Source organism: Lycium ferocissimum, chromosome 4 (assembly GCF_029784015.1).
Source record: "Lycium ferocissimum isolate CSIRO_LF1 chromosome 4, AGI_CSIRO_Lferr_CH_V1, whole genome shotgun sequence".
NCBI lineage: Eukaryota > Viridiplantae > Streptophyta > Magnoliopsida > Solanales > Solanaceae > Lycium > Lycium ferocissimum.
In genome coordinates, this window is record NC_081345.1 from 26,565,642 (window position 1) to 26,585,154 (window position 19,513).

Below are 19,513 nucleotides of genomic sequence, written 5' to 3' on the forward strand. Positions count from 1 at the left end.
ACGTATAAGTTGTAAACCAATTTATGATTTTTTTCTTATTAGCATTTAATTTATATATAGATAAGAAAAATATTTTAAAGCTAACTTAATTAGCTTAGGGGTCGTTTGGTGCATGGTATAAGCTGGGATATTCCAGCACTAATTTTTTGTATTATGTTTGGTAGAAGGTATAAATTTATCCTGGGATAAATTAATACCTTGTACCAAATAAAGTATAAAATTCATCCCATCCCAAGAGATGGGATATCCCTTCTTATCCCACTTATACTGAAATTATTTTATATCATCTTTTAGATGGTATAAAATAATCCCAACATATGAGATAAATTAATCCTAAAATTATAATCTCGGGATAATTTTAACTACCTACCAAACGACCCCTTAGAATTTAGCCAAATACTCTCTTAAAGTTCATGGCCAACAACACCCGTACTTTCACAGCTGTTTTCAATCATAGCTGCTTCCAAAAGATTCTTTTTCTCCAAATTCAACTCAAACATTATCCAAACACATGCTTGTCAATTTTAAATTCAAATAATTAGAACAAGGCAATTATTTTATTAGAAAAATATCTTAAAGGAACGTTTGGTATGTTGTACAAGCATAAATAGTCTTGAGATAAAAATTTAGTAGTCTTATTCCTTATTTGATTACTAATCCTTGCATAACTTAAATACCAATCCCCAGTATAACTTACACCTGTCAGGAGATGAAATAATAGTACCGAAATTAACAATTCCTGAATAAAACAATGAAAATGAATACCCTCTTTCTACCAGCCAGATTTAAGGATATTTTTATAAATAAATAACTTCTTCTTAAAATTATACTAATACAACAAACCAAATAATTAATAAAAAATAATAACACCAGAATAACCAATCCTAAACCACACGACCCCTTAGAAGTACTTATAACAAACCATCATGGTGGGGCCTGTCTTGTAATAAAGTTAGTTGACAGGTCTGAAAAGAGAAAGCGTGGGCCAATCCAACGCCTCAGATCCCGCTTTCCATCTCTTCATCGCCTTCTTCCTCCCCCAACAACAGGTAAACGCTCTACTCATATATAATCTATTCACATTTTTTTTTATATCATAAAGGCGGATCTAGAATATGAAATTAGCATATGCATAATCATACGTGTACATATATGTTTACATAATTCAGTAAGCTTACGAGTTTTTACATAATTGTTGTATGTATATATATATTTAGAAGAAGAAAGGTGCATAGAGGAAGAGAGAAATGGCGATACTTTACGCGTTGGTAGCGAGGGGATCGGTGGTGTTGGCGGAGCAGAGCGGGACGACTACGAATGCTAGCACGATCGCGAGGCAGATATTGGAGAAAATACCAGGGAATAATGATGATTCAAACGTGTCGTATTCGCAGGATCGGTATATTTTCCATGTCAAGCGGACGGATGGACTTACTGTCCTCTGTATGGCTGATGATAGTGCTGGAAGTAAGCGTTACACTTTTCTGTTTTGAGAGTATTTAGTGCAGTTACATGTTAGAATTTGTATTTCAGGTTTATTTTGGTTCATTTTAGATGTTATGTACCTTTACAATTAATATGGACATATCTAGACGGACAGATAATATTAATCTAGACAGAGACAAAAACACTAGGCGATTTCTTACCATCTGTCTTAGCCTTGGTGGATTGAGTTACCTGATACCTGTCTCTGGTGGGAGGTGGCAGGTATCCTGTGGAATTACTCGAGGTGCGTGCAAGCTAGCCAGGATACCATGGTTATCAAAAAAGATACTTATTAATCTAGACACGTTTTGACATATATCAGCATATGATTCTTTTGGCTTTCAAGTGTTTGTTTTGGTAGTTGATATGATAAAATAGGTCTCTGTTTCATGTTTTATGTCATGCCGTTTATGACTGTGGTGTAGAGTTGGAGTGCTTATATTTCCGCTATCAACCTCTTGAATCCAGAAAAATGTTCATACTTTACTGTGTAGTGTCAGAAAGACGGACGTTTTCCCAGTATTTGAATGAAATAAGGCCTGAATTGAGTGGAATGGATATAGAATTCATAAAACGGACCCTGACTGATTTGGAATTGATGATAGTTGATCGATTGATGACGCCGTGAAGTGTCAGAAAACACTTTATAGTGTTAGAAAACGTAGGTTGTTGGGCGTTTTAACTTCTGATGTCTTTTTTTTGATACATCGACCTTTTCATCTGGAACTTGACACCTGATCAAGCCATTTTTAATATTTTTACGATCAGAGTAGCGGTTTTGCTTGATCAAAAAGGGATTGAAGTTGGGAGATGACTTCTGTTGAAAGACAACATTAGGAGAGCCTTTGTTTAGAAATGCCAATTTCATGTTGGTAGCCCAAGTCTTTATATTGTGCCCTTGAGATTTCTCTAATAGAAGAAATATCTTTTTAGTCCAGTTTCTAGTAGCCTATGGAGAAATTGTGTTTGTCATTCCTACAAATATCATAATATGGAACCTATTCAAAGTTTCTGACCTAATGTAGCACTCTTTTAGATGTTAAATTAAGGGCAATATGTATATATGGATAGCAACAGGGACGGGGATAGACAGTTATTGTCCCCGATGCAGTTGTAGTCAGCAAAAATTTCCCTTAATGGATAGGAGAAGGAATGAGATACTTCTACCTTAACGTATAGTTTTTCCTGTTTTACCCATTGGTGCTTGATTGTCTATGCATAAACTGTCCAAATATCTTTTAAATTCAAACCCAAAATGATAGAAACAATCTTGTTGACATGTGATACTCATCAGCAGCTGATCGGACCAAGTTATAGGCTTATAGCATCCCATTCAATCTCATAGTCATTCTGCTGTTTTCTGTGTGAAGATCTACCTTGTTCACATGTAGCTGAGTTTGCACGAAATTCTTGCAGTTGTCTTAGATAACTATAGTCTATACTTCAGTGAGTGGGTGAAAGGATATACTAAACTCACAAGGACTCACCAATCGATCCTTGGGCTTAAAGCCATTTTATAAATTACAGAAACAGAAAATTGTAAAGTGATTGTTGTTTTCTAAGCAGCCTTATGATCTTTAGTTACAGGGTCATTTCACAATATCACTGAATCATATCCCGCAACATTGGTGATTTTGCTCTTCTTGACTTATATATTCATATTTTTGTTCTGTCTTAGGGAATATATATGTTATCCCCTACTTTAATATCTTGTACTTTGGCATCTCTTCCTTGGTTTTGTATCTTCTAGTACACCATGTAACTATACTTTGGTTAGTTGTTCGCGAAAAAAGAAAGATTTGTAGTAGTATGCAGATTTCTCCTTTCAATTTAATTCGAACATTTACAATAGTGTGGTATAACTCTTTATTAGACCCACAAATTTCATTTTACATTTTTGATATGTTGCCTCGGAAGATTGTCATATATTGTCGATATTTTACTATACTAAATTCCTCTGCAGGGAGAATCCCTTTCGCATTTCTTGAAGAAATCCACCAAAGATTTGTGAGGACCTATGGCCGGGCAGTTCTGTCTGCGCAAGCTTACGGTATGAATGATGAATTTTCAAGGGTCCTTAGCCAGCAAATGGAATACTACTCTAGTGATCCAAATGCAGACAGAATAAACAGGCTAAAGGGTGAAATGAGTCAGGTCAGTTACCGATGTTTAGGGAGCTTATGTTCTACATGATGTCTCATGCAAAATCCACATTTTCTCAATCTGAAGATGCATGCGCCTTTTGATGTGATTGCCTGCCATGACTGAATTTTCTCATAATTACCTCATCAACATGCGTAAAACATAATGATTGGTAGACATAATAAATCGTGGTGGTTGATACAATATGGTTCCCTTGAGATCATCAGTAGTCATTTATATGTTCCTTTAATGAAGCTCTTATTGTATTGACAAGTAGCAGCGATATACAATATTTATAATTTCACTTGTCAGATCCTACAAACTAGAAGCTGCAGCAAATCATGTTTACCAGCCATTATATTTTGTCATTAACTAAGTAAGTTTGAGGATGTATGCGCCATGCATGTAACAGGTGCGCAATGTCATGATTGAGAATATCGATAAAGTCCTAGAGAGAGGTGATCGTTTGGAATTGCTGGTCGATAAAACAGCTACTATGCAAGGGAATACTTTCCGCTTCAGAAAGCAGGCTCGCCGTTTCAGAAGCACCGTATGGTGGAGGAATGTCAAACTAACGTATGTTGTTTCCATTACTTGGACAGAAGCTCTTTCTTTGTTTTCTTTTTCCTTTGGGTGGGTGGTGGGGGGTGGGTTTGCTCTTTCAAGAGTTACATGTGAAGATCCTTTATTGTTGCAAGTTATATGGCATCAGGGAAACTAGTTTTGCTCTATCCTACCTAAAATGGTTTACAAAATGGACAGGGCATCTTCCAGGATCGATTTAGAGAAATTTTGAAACTTCAATAATCAAGATTCTATATCTTTTTCATGGTTTTGGGAAGTCCAAAGTTGTGAGGATGATAGATATTGAATATTTAATCAGTATGAAGCTTTCTCATAGATTTCTTAATTTGGTTATTCCTTTTCCTTATAATATGTTTCACGATGTTTTATCTGCTTGTACTTCTAAGTTGCCTCTGGAGCCTGTGATAAAATTCTTCTTTCACATTGCATCTAAAAAAGAGCCGCTCATCATCATATTTTTCATGGCTGTCCTTTACTGCATGTTTGGATCTTCAATTTATCTTCTCCTTATGCTGAACTGTTCTTAAACAGTTGAATTTTAGGAAGCAATTCTAACAATAGAATCCTATATATACAGAAGATTTCATAGTTTTATACCATACTTACTCTCTCAAGGCAAGATACTTCTTTATTTTGTTCTTCATGATTGTTTACAAGCTTGATTACATTTAACAACTCGCCAGCTTCAAAATTTCTCAGCTCTGTATAATGATGTTTGATTTTTGCAGGGTGGCTCTGATATTCCTCCTCCTCGTGATAATTTATGTTGTTTTGGCATTCGCTTGTCACGGGCTTACACTTCCAAGTTGTTTGAAGTGAGGATTACTGGATCAGCATCACGTCTTCGTCCTGGAACTTTTTATTGTAGTCCACTTGTTTTGCAATTTTTTGAACTTAATTCATCTTGGGGTTTAGCTTGGATGTGTATTTTGGCGTGGATCTCATCCTTGAAATGTATTTAATTGCTTGAAGTTCTTGCTTATAAGCAAGCTAAAACTCTTGGCTTGAGAATGTATATTGTATTTATAATTTTGGCTCCTGTAAGGAAAATGAAGGGGTCAAATGACACATGATTGATTATAGGCTTGATATCTGTGTTGAAATGTATATTGATAATCTTTTAATGTGCAGTCTATGCTGAAATATGCTTCGTTGTTTGCTTTATGTTTATATGTTTTCTTATGTGAGGTCATTCCTCCCAACTCTGCAGAAGGGGTCAAATGACACATGATTGATTCTAGGCTTGATATCTGTGTTGAAATGTATATTGATAATCTTTTAATGTGCAGTCTATGCTGAAATATGCGTCGTTGTTTGCTTTATGTTTATATGTTTTCTTATGTGAGGTCATTCCTCCCAACTCTGCAACCACTTTGCTTCAACTGTATACTAAAGCCCCTGCCCTTTCCACTGGTGACAAATCTATTAAGGTATCTCAAATTGCCCTTCACTTTGAAACACGCGTTTGCATATTCGTTCGTAGGCTGAATTGGATATGTAATTGTTAGTTAGTTGTTTGAGCATCAAATGATGGATATGCAAAAATTGTAAAATGCTATTCTATATCTCCATGACCACGAGTAAGGAACTTTTGCTTGCATTGTATATATTCAATTTACGTGTTGGAAATGATAAGGAGACATAGAAGTAAAGAGTGTCAAAAATTGATCTTTTGTATGTGATCTTGCATGTTATCAGTATGAAAGTCTTCTGAACTACAATGAGGACTCACACAGTGGACATTTCTTTTTTGTGTATTTCCATGTGTTCTAGTGTTCTAATATACTCAACTCTTTGCCGAATGATGGAAAAGTATACACTTTTACGGGGTATATTTGAATGCATAAGTAACAATTTCTAGAGTAGCATATTCTTACTTGTAAGCAGTAAAAAGTTGGAGAAGGCGAGAAAGCATGTCATCTTTCACCTTCAACTTTAATCTGAAAACAGACCATTTGAAATGTTACGAATATTGATTAATGGCACACATTTAGTATTCTACTGCTGACAGAAAACACAGGACTCACCTGTAAAGGGTAATCGTGTCATCAAGAGTAGCATTTTAGTGAATGAATTATTCATCCTTGTTTATTAAGGTAACATAAACAACAATGTCCTGTAAAGTAAAGACTACCACAATTCGATTCTTGGGTATGTGAAAAAGGGGGCAAAACCCATGATCAAGGCATGTGATATATATTCTGTACAAGGTGCACTGCAATTGTGCACTGAATGTTACATGTCAAATATTACAGAGCAATTAAATTGTCATCTACAAGGGAAAACCTGTTCAATAAAGCTTCTAATTCTTGAAGTACAGCCTTGTAATGCTCTTCGGATTGTGCCCCTTCTTCAACAACTTGCATGACACGTATATGTAGATGATTATACAATTCCACAGAATTATTCACATCAACATGACTAAGGCCAGAATCTACTAGAAACTTACGTTTATAATCTTTATACCAGCGCGGTAGGATGTATTTTGATGGAATATTTTCCACGCCATTATAATTAAGTACATTCAACGCATGTCTGCATAAGTAGCCTTTAAAATTAAACAAACTGCATATACATCGTACTTCCACTTGTGTTGTCTCATAGAGAACCTCAAACTGCCTGATCTCCTTCTCACTTCCCTCGGCATCTACTCGTTCTTTGACAACAAATGTCATTATCGGCCCATTAATGTTTACTTGTCTTGTGTTAAAGCAAGAGTACATTCCCTCAACTTCTGTTTGGAACTTCCTGAATATTTCCTTTGTGAATATCCGTGAGAGCTGCAGCTCAAATTTGCATTTTGTTTTCAGTTCAAAGCTTGAACTTCTCGACTCCATATCTGCCATTGCTTCTTTCAGGTGCTTCCTTTGCAGGGCTAGGTCATACTTATCAACAAATTCTTTAAATGAAGTGTGTTTATGTACATAACTATCAAAAAATGCACCAAAGCTCTCACTTTCTTTTATTGGCATGATTCCCATGAAGGAAATATCTTTTAAATAGACAGGTACCCATTTTTCACGATCTTCGAACAATGATTGAAGCCATTTATTGTCCTTGAGTCCATGCTGACTTATCATCTGACCCCACGAACTTTCAAACTCAGTGATCTTCAAGGAATTATAAACTGCTTTATACAGTTGCGCCTTGATAGACTCATATCCCTTCAATCCTCCCAACTTCTCAGGAACACGCTGGATGATATATGATAAACAATAACAATGACGAGCTTGAGGGAAAACCTTAGAAACTGCAATTTGCAATGGTTTTAACTGATCAGTTAGAATAACTTGTGGATGTCTCCCCAACATACATGTTTGCCATGATTTCAACATCCAAATAAAGTACTCTACTGAATCATGTCCAAGAAAACCACATCCCAGCAAAACAGGTTGTCCATGATTGTTTACTCCGACAAAAGAAATTAGAGGAATTTCATATTTGTTCCTCAAGCTTGTTGTATCGATTGCAACTGCATCAGAGAAGTAGTTGAAAGCAGCCCTAGACCTAGCATCAGCCCAGAACACATTTCTCAGGCATGCTTCATCATCAAGATCCATCAGATAAAAGAAGTTTGGATTTGTCAACTTCATACGACAAAAATAATTATACAATGCATGGGCATCCCCCTCTTTAAGCTCCAAATGCTTTGAGGTATCAACAGGAAGCCGACTATCTGTTTCCTCGACTTCTTGAAATCCAGCATCAATAGATGTGCGGTATAACTTAATGGTATGTACTTCTGTAACAGGTGTCAATTCCTGCTGCTTTCCGGCAGCAAGAATCATTTTCTTGTGTGACTTGTAGAACCGTCTGATCTCTGGGCTTACTGTATGATTATGCTGAAGCTGGACTTCAACAATTCTCCATCTTTTTGAGTCCACAAGCTTAATTACTAGCATTGCAGGACAACCAGTTCTTGTTTCTGGCCTAGGGTGATTTGCTCCACTTTTCTTCTTGAAACCTGCATTACTGCAGCTAAGTTTCGCTCTATACCTTTCTTTCCTTTTTGATCTAAACCAGGAGTTGCTCACTCTAATACCAAATCCTTGTTCCTTTCCATACATGTTATAAAAATCATAAGCTTCATCGAAAGACCCAAATTCCAGACCGACCGTGGGTTGTGGGTACTCTTTCTTTGAATCTTTTTCATTATCATGTTCCACCACAGAATAGTCTTCTCCATCCTCAAATTCTTCACAGTCATCAAACACTGGTTCACTGTTAAGACAAACTGCCTCCATCTGAAACATGGAATTGAAATCAGCACGGAGATGTTTTCACAAGAAGTAAAAAAACAAAATGCTCTCTTTCTGAATCAGTTGCAACCTTTCAAATACAATAGTCCATTTTGGAAGGAGGGAAAGTTTCAAATACAGTAAATATATCCAAAAAAAAAAAAACTTAAAGAGCACATGATAGATCACTTGGCGTCTTCAACCCTTCAAAGAGCTCAATAGATTGAGTTCAAAATGACGTGGTATTGGGATTTAAAAGGAGGTCAGAGTTTGACGGGTTTAATTGAAATCAAGATAACATTGGCAAGTACTAAAACTAAAATGTATGAAGAAAGAGAAAAAATTGCAAGAATGATCGGAAAAAGGATGAGACAACCCAGAGTGAACCACACCCCAAAAGCTAGCTATTGAGGTGGGAGAGCCCAAGGCTATATAAATCCCACATCAGCATATTGCAATATTAATGTGAGACTCAAGTCCCATACCTTGCCATTGACCATAAAAACCAGCACCTGTCATACTTGATGGCTCCACACTCGGTAGTTTTTACTCTACCACAAGTGGATAGCCCTTTCCTAGATAGCCATTTAGGAGTCAGGTGCCCAGGCATCCACGATAGGTTGTGTGCTAGACATTGCTAGCCCTAGGCGAACATTGCAATACTATGAGTCATCATCCATGACACGGTGGGCACGGAGTGCGGTGAGTGGCTCTGATACCATTGATACAACCCAGAGGAAAACCACACCCCAAAAGCTAGCTATTGAGGTGGGAGAGCCCGAGGCTATATAAATCCCACATTAGCACATTGCAATATCAATGTGGGACTCAAGTCCCATAACAGAGGGCTTTTCTTATGACACCAATTTCCTTTGCATATGACACGCATCAGCCAGTTACATTTTTTGCATCCTTGTTTAGCAAACAAATTGCTTCAACTTATCCAAGCACGTCTACAGCGACAGCAATATGCCCCAAAAATACATGCATATGCACTGAGAACAGAGAGAAACCCAGTCTTCCCACATCTCCAAGGAGACTCTAGGAAAAATCTTTATTTACGCGCAAAGACATCGTTATATTCTTAGACTATTCGAGATATAACATAATCAAACACATTTTCCACCAAGGTATAATCTTATTACTTGAACCAAATGCATAGGTAGTAGGTATACTTTATTTTGTACGAAATCCACCCATCCTGCCGGCATAAGCCAGAATATAATTTATTTATTTATTTTTTTTTTTTTTTGATGACATGAGAACCCGCAGCTGCTACCCTTCGGGTGCGCACAGGGTAAACCCAACTCCTGTGCAATAGCTCGCAACCATACAGGAGAGGTAACCCGCACTAGGCAAACCCCGTGCGACGACCTCATCCCAGAAGGCAAATCTCCTGTTGTCGTAGGCAGGGGGTTTCGAACCTGAGACCTCCATTATGAAAGCCCTATGCTCAACCAATTGAACCACCCTTGCGGGTAAGCCAGAATATAAATATAAGTTAGTTCGGACGAAGAATGACGAAAAAGATGAGGGTTAGCAAATCAGAAATGTTTAAGGCAATAAATATAAACTGAACAATAAAACCTCAATTCACTATGCACTCATCAGAAATATGCTCGACAAGATGTCAGATTGCAACTTAAGGGCCTGACTCTAGCTAACAATGTTTCCCAGCATACGTAACCAGGTTTTTTATATGTGAACTTCCTGCTTGTGTTCACATGTTCTGCAAGATCAAATTTAGTCTTTTATAGATACACCTAAAAACACAATATGGCACGGATTAACTTAACTCCTTCAACTAATTCCACGTTTCAAAATGTATTAGAGACGAGGCTAGACCCATTTAAAGTGGGGATGAGTTGTCACGTTTTTTAATTTGTCTAGATGTCGCATAAAATTTAACATTATTCAAGCATTAAGAAAAGAAATCTTTTTATTGAACTGGAACCCTTTCACCGTCAATATATTGACATTAGTAAAATTGTGCCTAATAAAATTAGTGAGTACTGAGTACATTAAAATACTTACCTAGTCAAGTAATATTTTTCATATCTTCATTTAGTAAATGCATTTTTAAAATTTCCTCAAAAAATATTGTTCCCAGAGGTGGATGCAGAGTATAATTATTAAGTTCATCTGAACCCATTACTTTCAACATAGATCATATTTTTATGTGTAAAAATCCGTGAAATGTGCAACAAATAGTAGATATGAATCCAAAACTTAAAAATTATAATGGGCTCAATACTAAAAACCATAGTTGAACTCATAGAACTTAAATTTTGAATCCACCTCTAGTTGTTCCCTTCTAATTACATTCACACTTCTAACAAGCATGTTAAACATGTTCCAACTAAAGCAAATTTCATATTTGGTTAATGTTAATCCAACAACAACAACATACTAGTATAGTCTCACAAGTGGGGTCTAGAGAGGGTAGAGTGTACGCAGACCTTACCCCTACCTTGAGAGGTAGAGAGGTGGTTTCCGCTAGACCCTCGGCTCAAGAAAAGGAACTCCAAACATGCAGAAAAAGAAATAACGGAAGTGAAGAAGCCATGTCAAAGCATATGAAAAAGGAACTACAAGCAGTACAAGAAACAATAGATAATAACAAACATCGAAGTGCAAGAAACTACATGAGTAATACTACAACCACTAGCGAGACAACACTCTACTACCTACTGGCCTTCTACTCTAATCCATGTCCTTCACAACCTCCTATCTAAGGTCATGTCCTCGGTAAGCTGAAACAAAGCCATGTCCTGTCTTATCACCTCTCCCCAATACTTCTCCGGCCTACCTCTACCTCTCCAAAAGCCATCCATACCCAACCTCTCACACCTCCGCACTGGAGCATCCGCGTATCTCCTCGTCACATGCCCGAACCATCTCAGCCTCGCTTTCCGCACCTTGTTTTTCACCGATGCCACTCCCACTTTGTTTCGGATATCTTTGTTTCTAATCTTATTTCTCCTCGTGTGGCCACACATCCAACGCAACATCCTCATCTCCGTAACTTTCATCTTTTGAACGTGAGCTTTCTTGACTGGCCAACACTCCGCTACATACAACATAGTAGGTCTAACCACCACTTTGTAGAACTTGCCTTTAAATTTTAGTGGCAACTTCTTATCACACAAGACACTGGACGCAAGCCTCCATTTCATTCACCCAGCACCAATACGATGAGTGACATCATCATCAATATCCCCATCTCTTTGGATAATAGACCCAAGATACTTAAAGCTTCCTCTCTTTGGAATGACCTGGGCATTAAGCCGCACTTCTACTCCAGCCTCCTGTGCTATATCACTGATCTTGCACTCTTAGTATTATGTCTTGCAACTTGCTCAATCTGAACCCTTTAGACTCCTGGGTATGTCTCCAAACCTCCAGCTTAGCGTTAACTCCACTGTGAGTCTCATCAATCAAGGCTCAGAGCCGATCCCTGATGCAACCCCATCATAACCGAAAAGTGTTCCGAGTCACCTCTCACTGTCCTCACTTGCCTTCGGCTCTATAATACACGTTTCGATTGCCCCAGCCGTACGCCACAAAGTCCCTCAGCCTCCAAGCATCTCCGTAGAACCTCCCTCGGGACTCTGTCGTATGCCTATTCTAGGTCGATGAACACCATGTGTAAGTCCTCCTTTTTCTCTCTATATTGCTCCATCAATCTCCTCACAAGATGAATGGCCTCCGTAGTCGAGCATCCTGGCATGAATTCGAACTGGTTCTCGGAGATAGATACGCTTCTCCTCACCCTCATCTCCACAACCCTTTCCCAAACTTTCATAGTGTGGCGAAAGGCCTGATACCCCCATAGTTGTCAGCGCCTCCGGATGTCCCCTTGTTCTTGTACAACAGAATCATCGTACTCCACCTCCATTCGTCAGGCATTCTTGCCGTCTTAAATACGACATTAAGCAATCCAGTTGCTCTTCCCCTGTCCTACCTGCGCTCTTCCAAAATTCTACCGGAATTTCGTTTGGCCTAGTTGCTCTTCTGCTCATCCTACGAAGAGCACCCCTAACCTCCTCAACCTTAATACCCCTATAGTATCCAAAATCGCAATGCCTCCTTGACTGCTCCAACTCCCACAATACAATGTCTCTATCCCTCTCTTCGTTCAGGAGTTATGGAAGTATGACTGCCATCTCTATCTAATGAAAGCCTCCTCTACCAGTACTTGTTCTTCCTCATCATTGATGCACTTCATTTGGTCCAGGTCACGGGCCCTCCCCTCTCTCGCCTTGGCAATTCTGTACAACTTTTTTTAAACAAATTTTAGTTTCAAAAAAGATGTTGTATAGGCTGGCCAAGGCGAGAGAGGGAAGGGCCCGTGACTTGAACCAAGTTCTACATACAGACCTTCAAAGGCTGTTGTTTTTGCCGCAGCAACTGCTAACTTTGCCTCCTCCTTCGCCATCTTATACCTTTCCCTATTCGTCTGTTTTTCCTCGTCGTCCTTGCTTTCTACTAGCCTCGTATACGCCACTTTTTTTGCTTCCACCTTCCCTTGAACTTCTCTGTTCCAGCACCAATCGCCTCGATGCCTACAAAAAACTACCTCTAGGGACCCCAGCACCTCTCTAGCCACTTCCCTAATGCAACTAGCAGTCTTGCGCCACATACTAGTCGCATCCCCATTACTCCCCCAAGCCTCCATCGCCGTCAGCTTCTCCCCGATCTCCAAGGCACTAGCATAGTCAAGTTAGCCCCATTTAATCCTTGGCCGATCATCCACAACCCTCTTCTTCTTCCTGCTCTTGATCTCTAAATCCATATGTTGGGTCGTAAGACTCTCACTCGGGATAACCATACAGTCTTTACAGGGACCTTTATCATCTTTCTTAAGGAGCAAATAATCTATCCGAGTCTTAGCCAATGTGCTACGAAAGGTTACCAGGTGCTCCTACCTCTTCGAAAAACTTGAATTGGCTACCACCAACCCATAAGCTCTCGTGAAGTCCAACAGTGTGACTCCTCTTTCATTGTTGTCCCCGAATCCAAAACCTCCATGCACATCATCATAACCCCTCGCCGTCGACCCGATGTGTCCATTGAAATCCCCTCCTATGAATATCTTCTCACTTAGCGGAATACCTCGCACCACCTCGTCCAAAACCTACCAAAAGCGCTTCTTGTCCTCTTCGGCCAAGCCCGCTTGCGGCGCATATGGACCAATAATGTTCAAAGTGAACCCTCCAACGTCTAACTTAATCGACATCATCCTATCATTTACCCCCCTAACCTCTACCACTTGATCCTTTAGCTCTCTTCCTCAACTAAGATGCCTACCCCTTCCTCCTCGTCGAGCCTCTTGAGAACCACAACTTATACCCGTCCACATCCCGTGCCTTAGCTCCTACCCATTTGGATTCCTGGACCCAAGCTATATTAGTCCTTCTCTTCTTGAGAATCTTCACTAGATCTATGGACTTCCCCCGATAACGTCCCTATGTTCCAAGATCCTACTCTCGCCCTACGAGCTCCCTTTTAACCCTTACCACCCCTAAACCTAACCCCCGTCCCACCAAGAACATGACCATAATCTACCATCATTAATGTTAATACTTTAAAGAAATGGATCATGGTCCTAATTCAACCCCGAAAGATAGCTCGCAGGGGAGGATTGCCCCAGTCCATATAAGGAGACCACTCAATCTCATTAAACACCAATGTGGGACTTTTTCATTCTTCAACACCCCACCTCACACCCAGGCCTAGACATCTGGTGCGTGGGCAATTTAATATAGGGGCCCAACATAGAGTAAAATGGGTCCTGCTCTGATACCATGTAAAAAAATGGATCGTGGGCCTAACTCAACCCCAAAAGCTAGCTCATGAAGGGAGGGATTACCCAAGCGCATATAAGGAGACCACCCAATCTCATTAATCACCTATGTGGGACTTTTTCATTCTTCAACAAATACACATGGAAAATTGATTTTCTATTGTTGTATTTCATTAAAACGTTTACCTATTCAAGTTAGATTTCGGATCCTATTCAATTTAATGTCTATTTGATGTTAAAATATGTGAAGGATTTGATTTTGCTGTAAAATGTCAATTTTTTTTACCTGCAATTTATATCATTCCGAATTATAATTAGTTGTTCGTTATTGTCCATCTGAAGTTGATAAATTTCTGAAAGAACATTAAGATAGTTTCCTATTTCTGGTTAACCTTTAGAATTATTTTTGTTAATGCAAATGAAGATTTTGATTTTGCTTCTTATACAAAAAACTTAAAATATTTTGGTATGTAGTTGGTGTTGCTTCAAATTATATTCAGATTTGCTAACCCAAACTTGGTAAATTTCATGAGTATATTAAAATACTTACCTGTTTAACTTAAAACTTTAGATTTTGTTGATATGGTTGACATGTAAAACATATTTTAAGCATAAAATTGATTTCATTTCCTAATTATTACTATGATGAAAGGATTGCTTTCCATTATAATATTTGGCTAAAAATTCAACTACTGTTCTGATGAAATACTTTATGCATATAAATAGTCGTGACATTGCTCTTCTCGTAAGTATCATTTCTTGAAAACGTTTCTTCAATAATATTTTAACTATTCTCCTTACAAATTTAGCCATGGTGAGTAAGAAGACTAGAGGTCGTCAAAAGATACCAATGAAAAAAATAGAAAAACAAGATGACCGATATACTACATTCTCAAAGCGTCGTAAGGGTTTGTACAAAAAGGCTAGCGAACTTGTCACAGAATGCGATGTTGACATTGCAATGATACTGTTTTCGCCTTCTGGTAAGCCGTATTCTTTTTTTCACCCTACAACTGATGCGATCGTTTCTCGTTTTCAAAATCCAGATATGCAGTTAAGCGGAACTACTGGCATAGTCGCGGCTCATGCTCGAAATACAGTGAAACAACTCAACAACAGGCTTGAAGAATTGGATACCATAAAAGATGTTGCAGTTGGTCAAACAAAATTCTATGACCAGGTTGCAGAAACTAGACAGAGAGGTTGGTGGGAGTCAATTGAGCAGCTCAATCCAGATGAAGTGACCAAGTTTGAAGCTTGGTTAACTGCCGCTAGGTTCAATATGAACTATCGTTTGAACCAATTGGAAAATGGAGCTTCAACCTCATTGGGATGTGAAGTTTGATACAAAATTCAAATTGCCGATGAATCATCCTAAGTTATCACTTATGGAAATATCGGTGAAACCCTAGAAAAGTTCAATTTTATGTTATTGAGGTGTTGATTTTTTGTTCTTTTCTATTTTATTTCAATGATGCTACAACCCTGCACTCTGCTATGATTTCCATTAATAATATTTGATATAGTTATTAAAATTGTTATCTCATACGTGTATAAGCTAGTAGGTCTCTTATATAGGTGGCTCTATGATTTGAACTTTATGTGTAGGAGTTCAGGATTCTATTGCAGTCCATTTGATTTTCTGAGGCCGAAATCGATTATTTATACTTATTTGATTAAATTTTTTTTAACACATTAAAAGGTTTGAGTTAAAACTACTTAATTGGATAAACCCGTAACATATACCCTAGCTACATCCACCCGTAATCTCTAAGTAATAATTTGTATTCCTTATAAATATCACATGAAAAATCCAACCTAGTTAAAGGTGTTCTTATACTTTTATGGTATTACATTAGACGGATAACTTAGTTTTGGATTTTACCAATAAAATATTTTAATACATTTGGCCCAACCAAAGAGAATCAGGCTAACATATGGAGGAGGTGTTGATGTAGATCTAAATAAATAAGTAAAAATATCTTTTTTTGGTAAAGAACTTCATTACCAAAGTAAAGATATTTACAGTTCAAGAAGAAACCACGAAAGAACTAATGTTACCTTATTTAAAAAAAGAAAAAGAAAAAAAGAACAGTAGTTTTTTTGGCCTGGACATCATGCTCCAGAAACTAAAAGTACATCAGCTACCTAGCATCATCTCCTCTTAGCAACATTTGCCATGCGTATACTAATCTGGATATCTATCAAAGTGTGATACAGATATTCCAACTTGACTTTGTTCAAGACCTATTCAGACCAAATAAGTACTTAAATCTTAATGTAAATAAATGCACTTCATGGCCTAGACCTTCATTAAGTGCAAACAAATGAGGCCTAAATATATTAGCTCTGGAATAGATTTCTTGGATAATTCTTATAAGAATGACTTCCTCAGCCTTGGTTCTGCTTTGAAACAATCTTTGGCTTCTTTCGTGCCACACATATTACCTTGGGAAACTTCATAATTTACTGGGGGAGCAGAGAGGGACGTCGATGACCGCAAGCACAATCGCGAGGCAAATTCTGGAGAAAATCCCAAGGAATAAAGGTTCAAACGTGTCATAATCACAAGATCGATATATTTTCCATGTTAAACGCACTGATGGACTCACTGTCCTCTTATGGCCGATGATAGTGCTGGAAGTAAGCCTTACCCTTTTGTGTAATGCAGTTACATGTTAGAATGTATCTCAATTCATGTTTTATGTAGATTCATCTTTTGTGTTATGTTCCTTCACAATAAATCAAGACATATCTAGACGAATAACATTAATATACACGCATTATGACATATCACGAGATATAGTTCTCTTGGTTTTCAAATGCCTGTTTAGTAGTTGATATGATAAAGTTTGACTTGTGATTAGTTGATTAAAATAGGTCTCAGTAGAATGATTTATGTCACACGCTTTATGATTTTATTGCATACTAAAATCAGGACTGTTTAGTGTAAAAAAAAACAGAATTTTTCCCAGTATTAGAATGAAATGGGCCTGATTTGAGTGGAATGGATATAGAATTCATAAAACGGACACCAACTTATTAGGACTTGAAGATAGTAGATTGATTGATATCGCCACAGTGTCAAAAAGCACTTTATGAAAATATCGGTTTCATACCAGTTTCAGATTCTTCATCAACTATGACGGAGTGCAAGATAGAAAAGCCGCGAGATTCTCATTGATTTTGACATTAGAATTCTCATCTTGATAGTCAAAAGAGAGCCGCTACCATCTTAACCTGAAAAAACAAATCTCCACGTCATGAGAAAAACACTACACTATAAAATCTTACATATGATTCAACTAGTTCTTGCACGAGTATGGGGTGCAGAAAACAAACGTGACCAATTTGCTAGACTCATAAAATAGTAGTGAAAATAAAAACATGTTAGTGGGAGACAAGAAAGGTCTAAATCAGTCAGAGTAGCATGAAAAAGAGAAGCAGAGGTGCTTTTGGCACTAAGGAAGATGATATTTGAGGTACAAGAGCCAACTTGTTAGTCCTGATCTTCCAAAAGTAACACTACAATTGCAGCAGCTAACACCGAACAAACATGAAATAGTATCTTTTGCAATAGAAGCCTGAAAATCTTCCAATGAGATCATTCAGCGTTCTGGGATCTGCCTCAGCATGATCACTCACTAACACCTATTTTCCTTTCTCTCCTTTTTATATGGACAAATAAAGACCACGTACTTCACACTTTCATGTAATTTAACGGCTGATCAATGGGTTTTCCTTAGTCAAACTGATAGTCAACATACCCACCACCAATCAACACTATACCTCAACCCCAAACTGCTCCGTTTCCACCCCCTGAAATAAAACATATGCTAAAAGACACTTCAATAAGAAGAATCCCTTCTTATAAAAAACATACATTAACAAGAATAATGGCAAAGCTCATAAAGAGACACAACCAAAGCCTGTTTTCCATAGCTCAATAATGATCGAATTGGGTTAATTGATGAAGGATGTAAAACCATATCTTATATAATTATGCCCTTTTTTTTGGGTCGAGCTCGTCGCACGGGGCTTGCCTAGTGCGGGTCACCTCTCCTGTGTGGTTTACGAGCTATTGCACAGGAGCTGGTTTTACCCCGTGCACACCCGAAGAGTAGCTGCTGCGGGTTCCCATGTCATAAAAAAAAAAATTATGCCCTGTGATTTCTAAGAAAACTAAGGAGTTTGAGATCAGTGTTACATTCTACACAGGTCAATTGAATAAAAACAAAACGTGAATCAACGATAACTGAACATAAATTTTCTAAGTCATTAATCCATAAAACAATTAAAGGAGAGTGTGCTAACTGCAAGATACTTATTACACATCATCAACAGAAAAACTACAGTTCAAGAACTTCAGACAAAGTCCATTTTGATGAATTCTTATTTATTTCCAGAAATTTCAGCAATTTAGAGTTTAAGTGTTTAAAAAGAAAATGAATACTTAGCTAACCATATCAAACTTACAATTTCAAGGAAATAAAGTACACCCCAAAATATAAGTAGGTGTTTGGCCATAGAAACCAAATATTTTTCACTTTATTTGGAATTTCTGAAGTTGAAGATAGAGTTGTGTTTGGTTATAGTTTTTGCAAAAAAAATATTTGGTTGTTTGAATGTACTGAAGGTAAAAAAAGTGAAAATAGGGTTTTAGGTGTTTCAAAGGCCAAACACTGATTTTTAAATAAAGTGAAGAAAAAAATCTTGAAAAAAAGTGAATAATTTTCATGGTTAAACAGGTCCAATTAAGTATATGATCATCAGGCATAAAAAATAAAATTAGAAAGAAAAAAAAAAAAAGAAGAATAAAAGGCTGTACCTTAAGAAGAAATCCCAACAAGAAGTCAAATTTTCTAATCATTTGAACCAAAATCATCATTAGTTCATCTTCAAGTGGATAATTATAGTTTAGCTGTTAATCAGAAACTTATCAATTTCCTAATCAGGCTAGTGATGACAAGTCACGCGCCGGCGAACGGTGGCGAGTGGCTGTGATCCCACCCTACCAAAATCGGGTTAGGGCTTTGAATTTGGGAAAATTAATATTTGCAACAACATCCTTGGAATATTGTCTATATCGCGTTGCTCACCTCGAAGCATTTCAGTTCCTCCCTCTAGTTTTACTTATCCGGTATGCTAAAAATAGACATACATTTTTACTCGTTATCGTCAGTAGTTTCCCAACCTTTAAATTATGTTTGATGATTTACGGTAACAATTAGGAGTGATACAGTAAAATGATTATTTT

At 37.6% G+C, this 19,513-nt stretch overlaps 3 protein-coding genes across 4 annotated transcripts; 2 read left to right on the top strand and 1 right to left on the bottom strand.

Annotated features, from left to right (window-relative positions):
- The first annotated feature begins 1,206 nt into the window (after positions 1-1,206).
- On the top strand, positions 1,207-5,376 carry LOC132052009 (vesicle-associated membrane protein 711-like). Its single transcript, XM_059443334.1, has 4 exons — positions 1,207-1,467; positions 3,449-3,639; positions 4,040-4,203; positions 4,941-5,376. The coding sequence occupies exons 1-4, from the start codon at positions 1,248-1,250 to the stop codon at positions 5,029-5,031; spliced, it is 666 nt and encodes a 221-aa protein (XP_059299317.1). The 5' UTR covers positions 1,207-1,247; the 3' UTR covers positions 5,032-5,376.
- Positions 5,377-6,366: 990 nt separating this feature from the next.
- LOC132052010 (protein FAR1-RELATED SEQUENCE 6-like) lies at positions 6,367-19,362 on the bottom strand. 2 transcript variants are annotated; one of them, XM_059443335.1, is made up of 3 exons: positions 19,085-19,362; positions 17,376-17,496; positions 6,367-8,456 (listed from the first exon to the last, which is right to left on the bottom strand). In XM_059443335.1, the coding sequence occupies exons 2-3, from the start codon at positions 17,391-17,393 to the stop codon at positions 6,462-6,464; spliced, it is 2,013 nt and encodes a 670-aa protein (XP_059299318.1). In that variant the 5' UTR covers positions 17,394-17,496; positions 19,085-19,362; the 3' UTR covers positions 6,367-6,461. The 2 variants fall into 2 exon arrangements, with proteins under 2 accessions (XP_059299318.1, XP_059299319.1); XM_059443336.1 differs by lacking the exon at positions 19,085-19,362 and adding an exon at positions 18,733-18,867.
- Positions 14,841-15,996, top strand: LOC132052012 (agamous-like MADS-box protein AGL61). The gene has a single exon (XM_059443337.1). It carries the CDS (start codon positions 15,068-15,070, stop codon positions 15,599-15,601), a length of 534 nt encoding a protein of 177 aa, XP_059299320.1. The 5' UTR covers positions 14,841-15,067; the 3' UTR covers positions 15,602-15,996.
- Positions 19,363-19,513: the final 151 nt, after the last annotated feature.

Excerpts from the sequence above, each read along its gene's own strand:
- LOC132052009 (XM_059443334.1), top strand. The coding sequence starts at position 1,248 with ATGGCGATACTTTACGCGTTGGTAGCGAGGGGATCGGTGGTGTTGGCG. Across the intron at positions 1,468-3,448 it reads GGCTGATGATAGTGCTGGAA|GGAGAATCCCTTTCGCATTT; the intron begins GTAAGCGTTACA and ends ATTCCTCTGCAG. Across the intron at positions 4,204-4,940 it reads TGGAGGAATGTCAAACTAAC|GGTGGCTCTGATATTCCTCC; the intron begins GTATGTTGTTTC and ends TGATTTTTGCAG.
- LOC132052012 (XM_059443337.1), top strand. The coding sequence starts at position 15,068 with ATGGTGAGTAAGAAGACTAGAGGTCGTCAAAAGATACCAATGAAAAAA.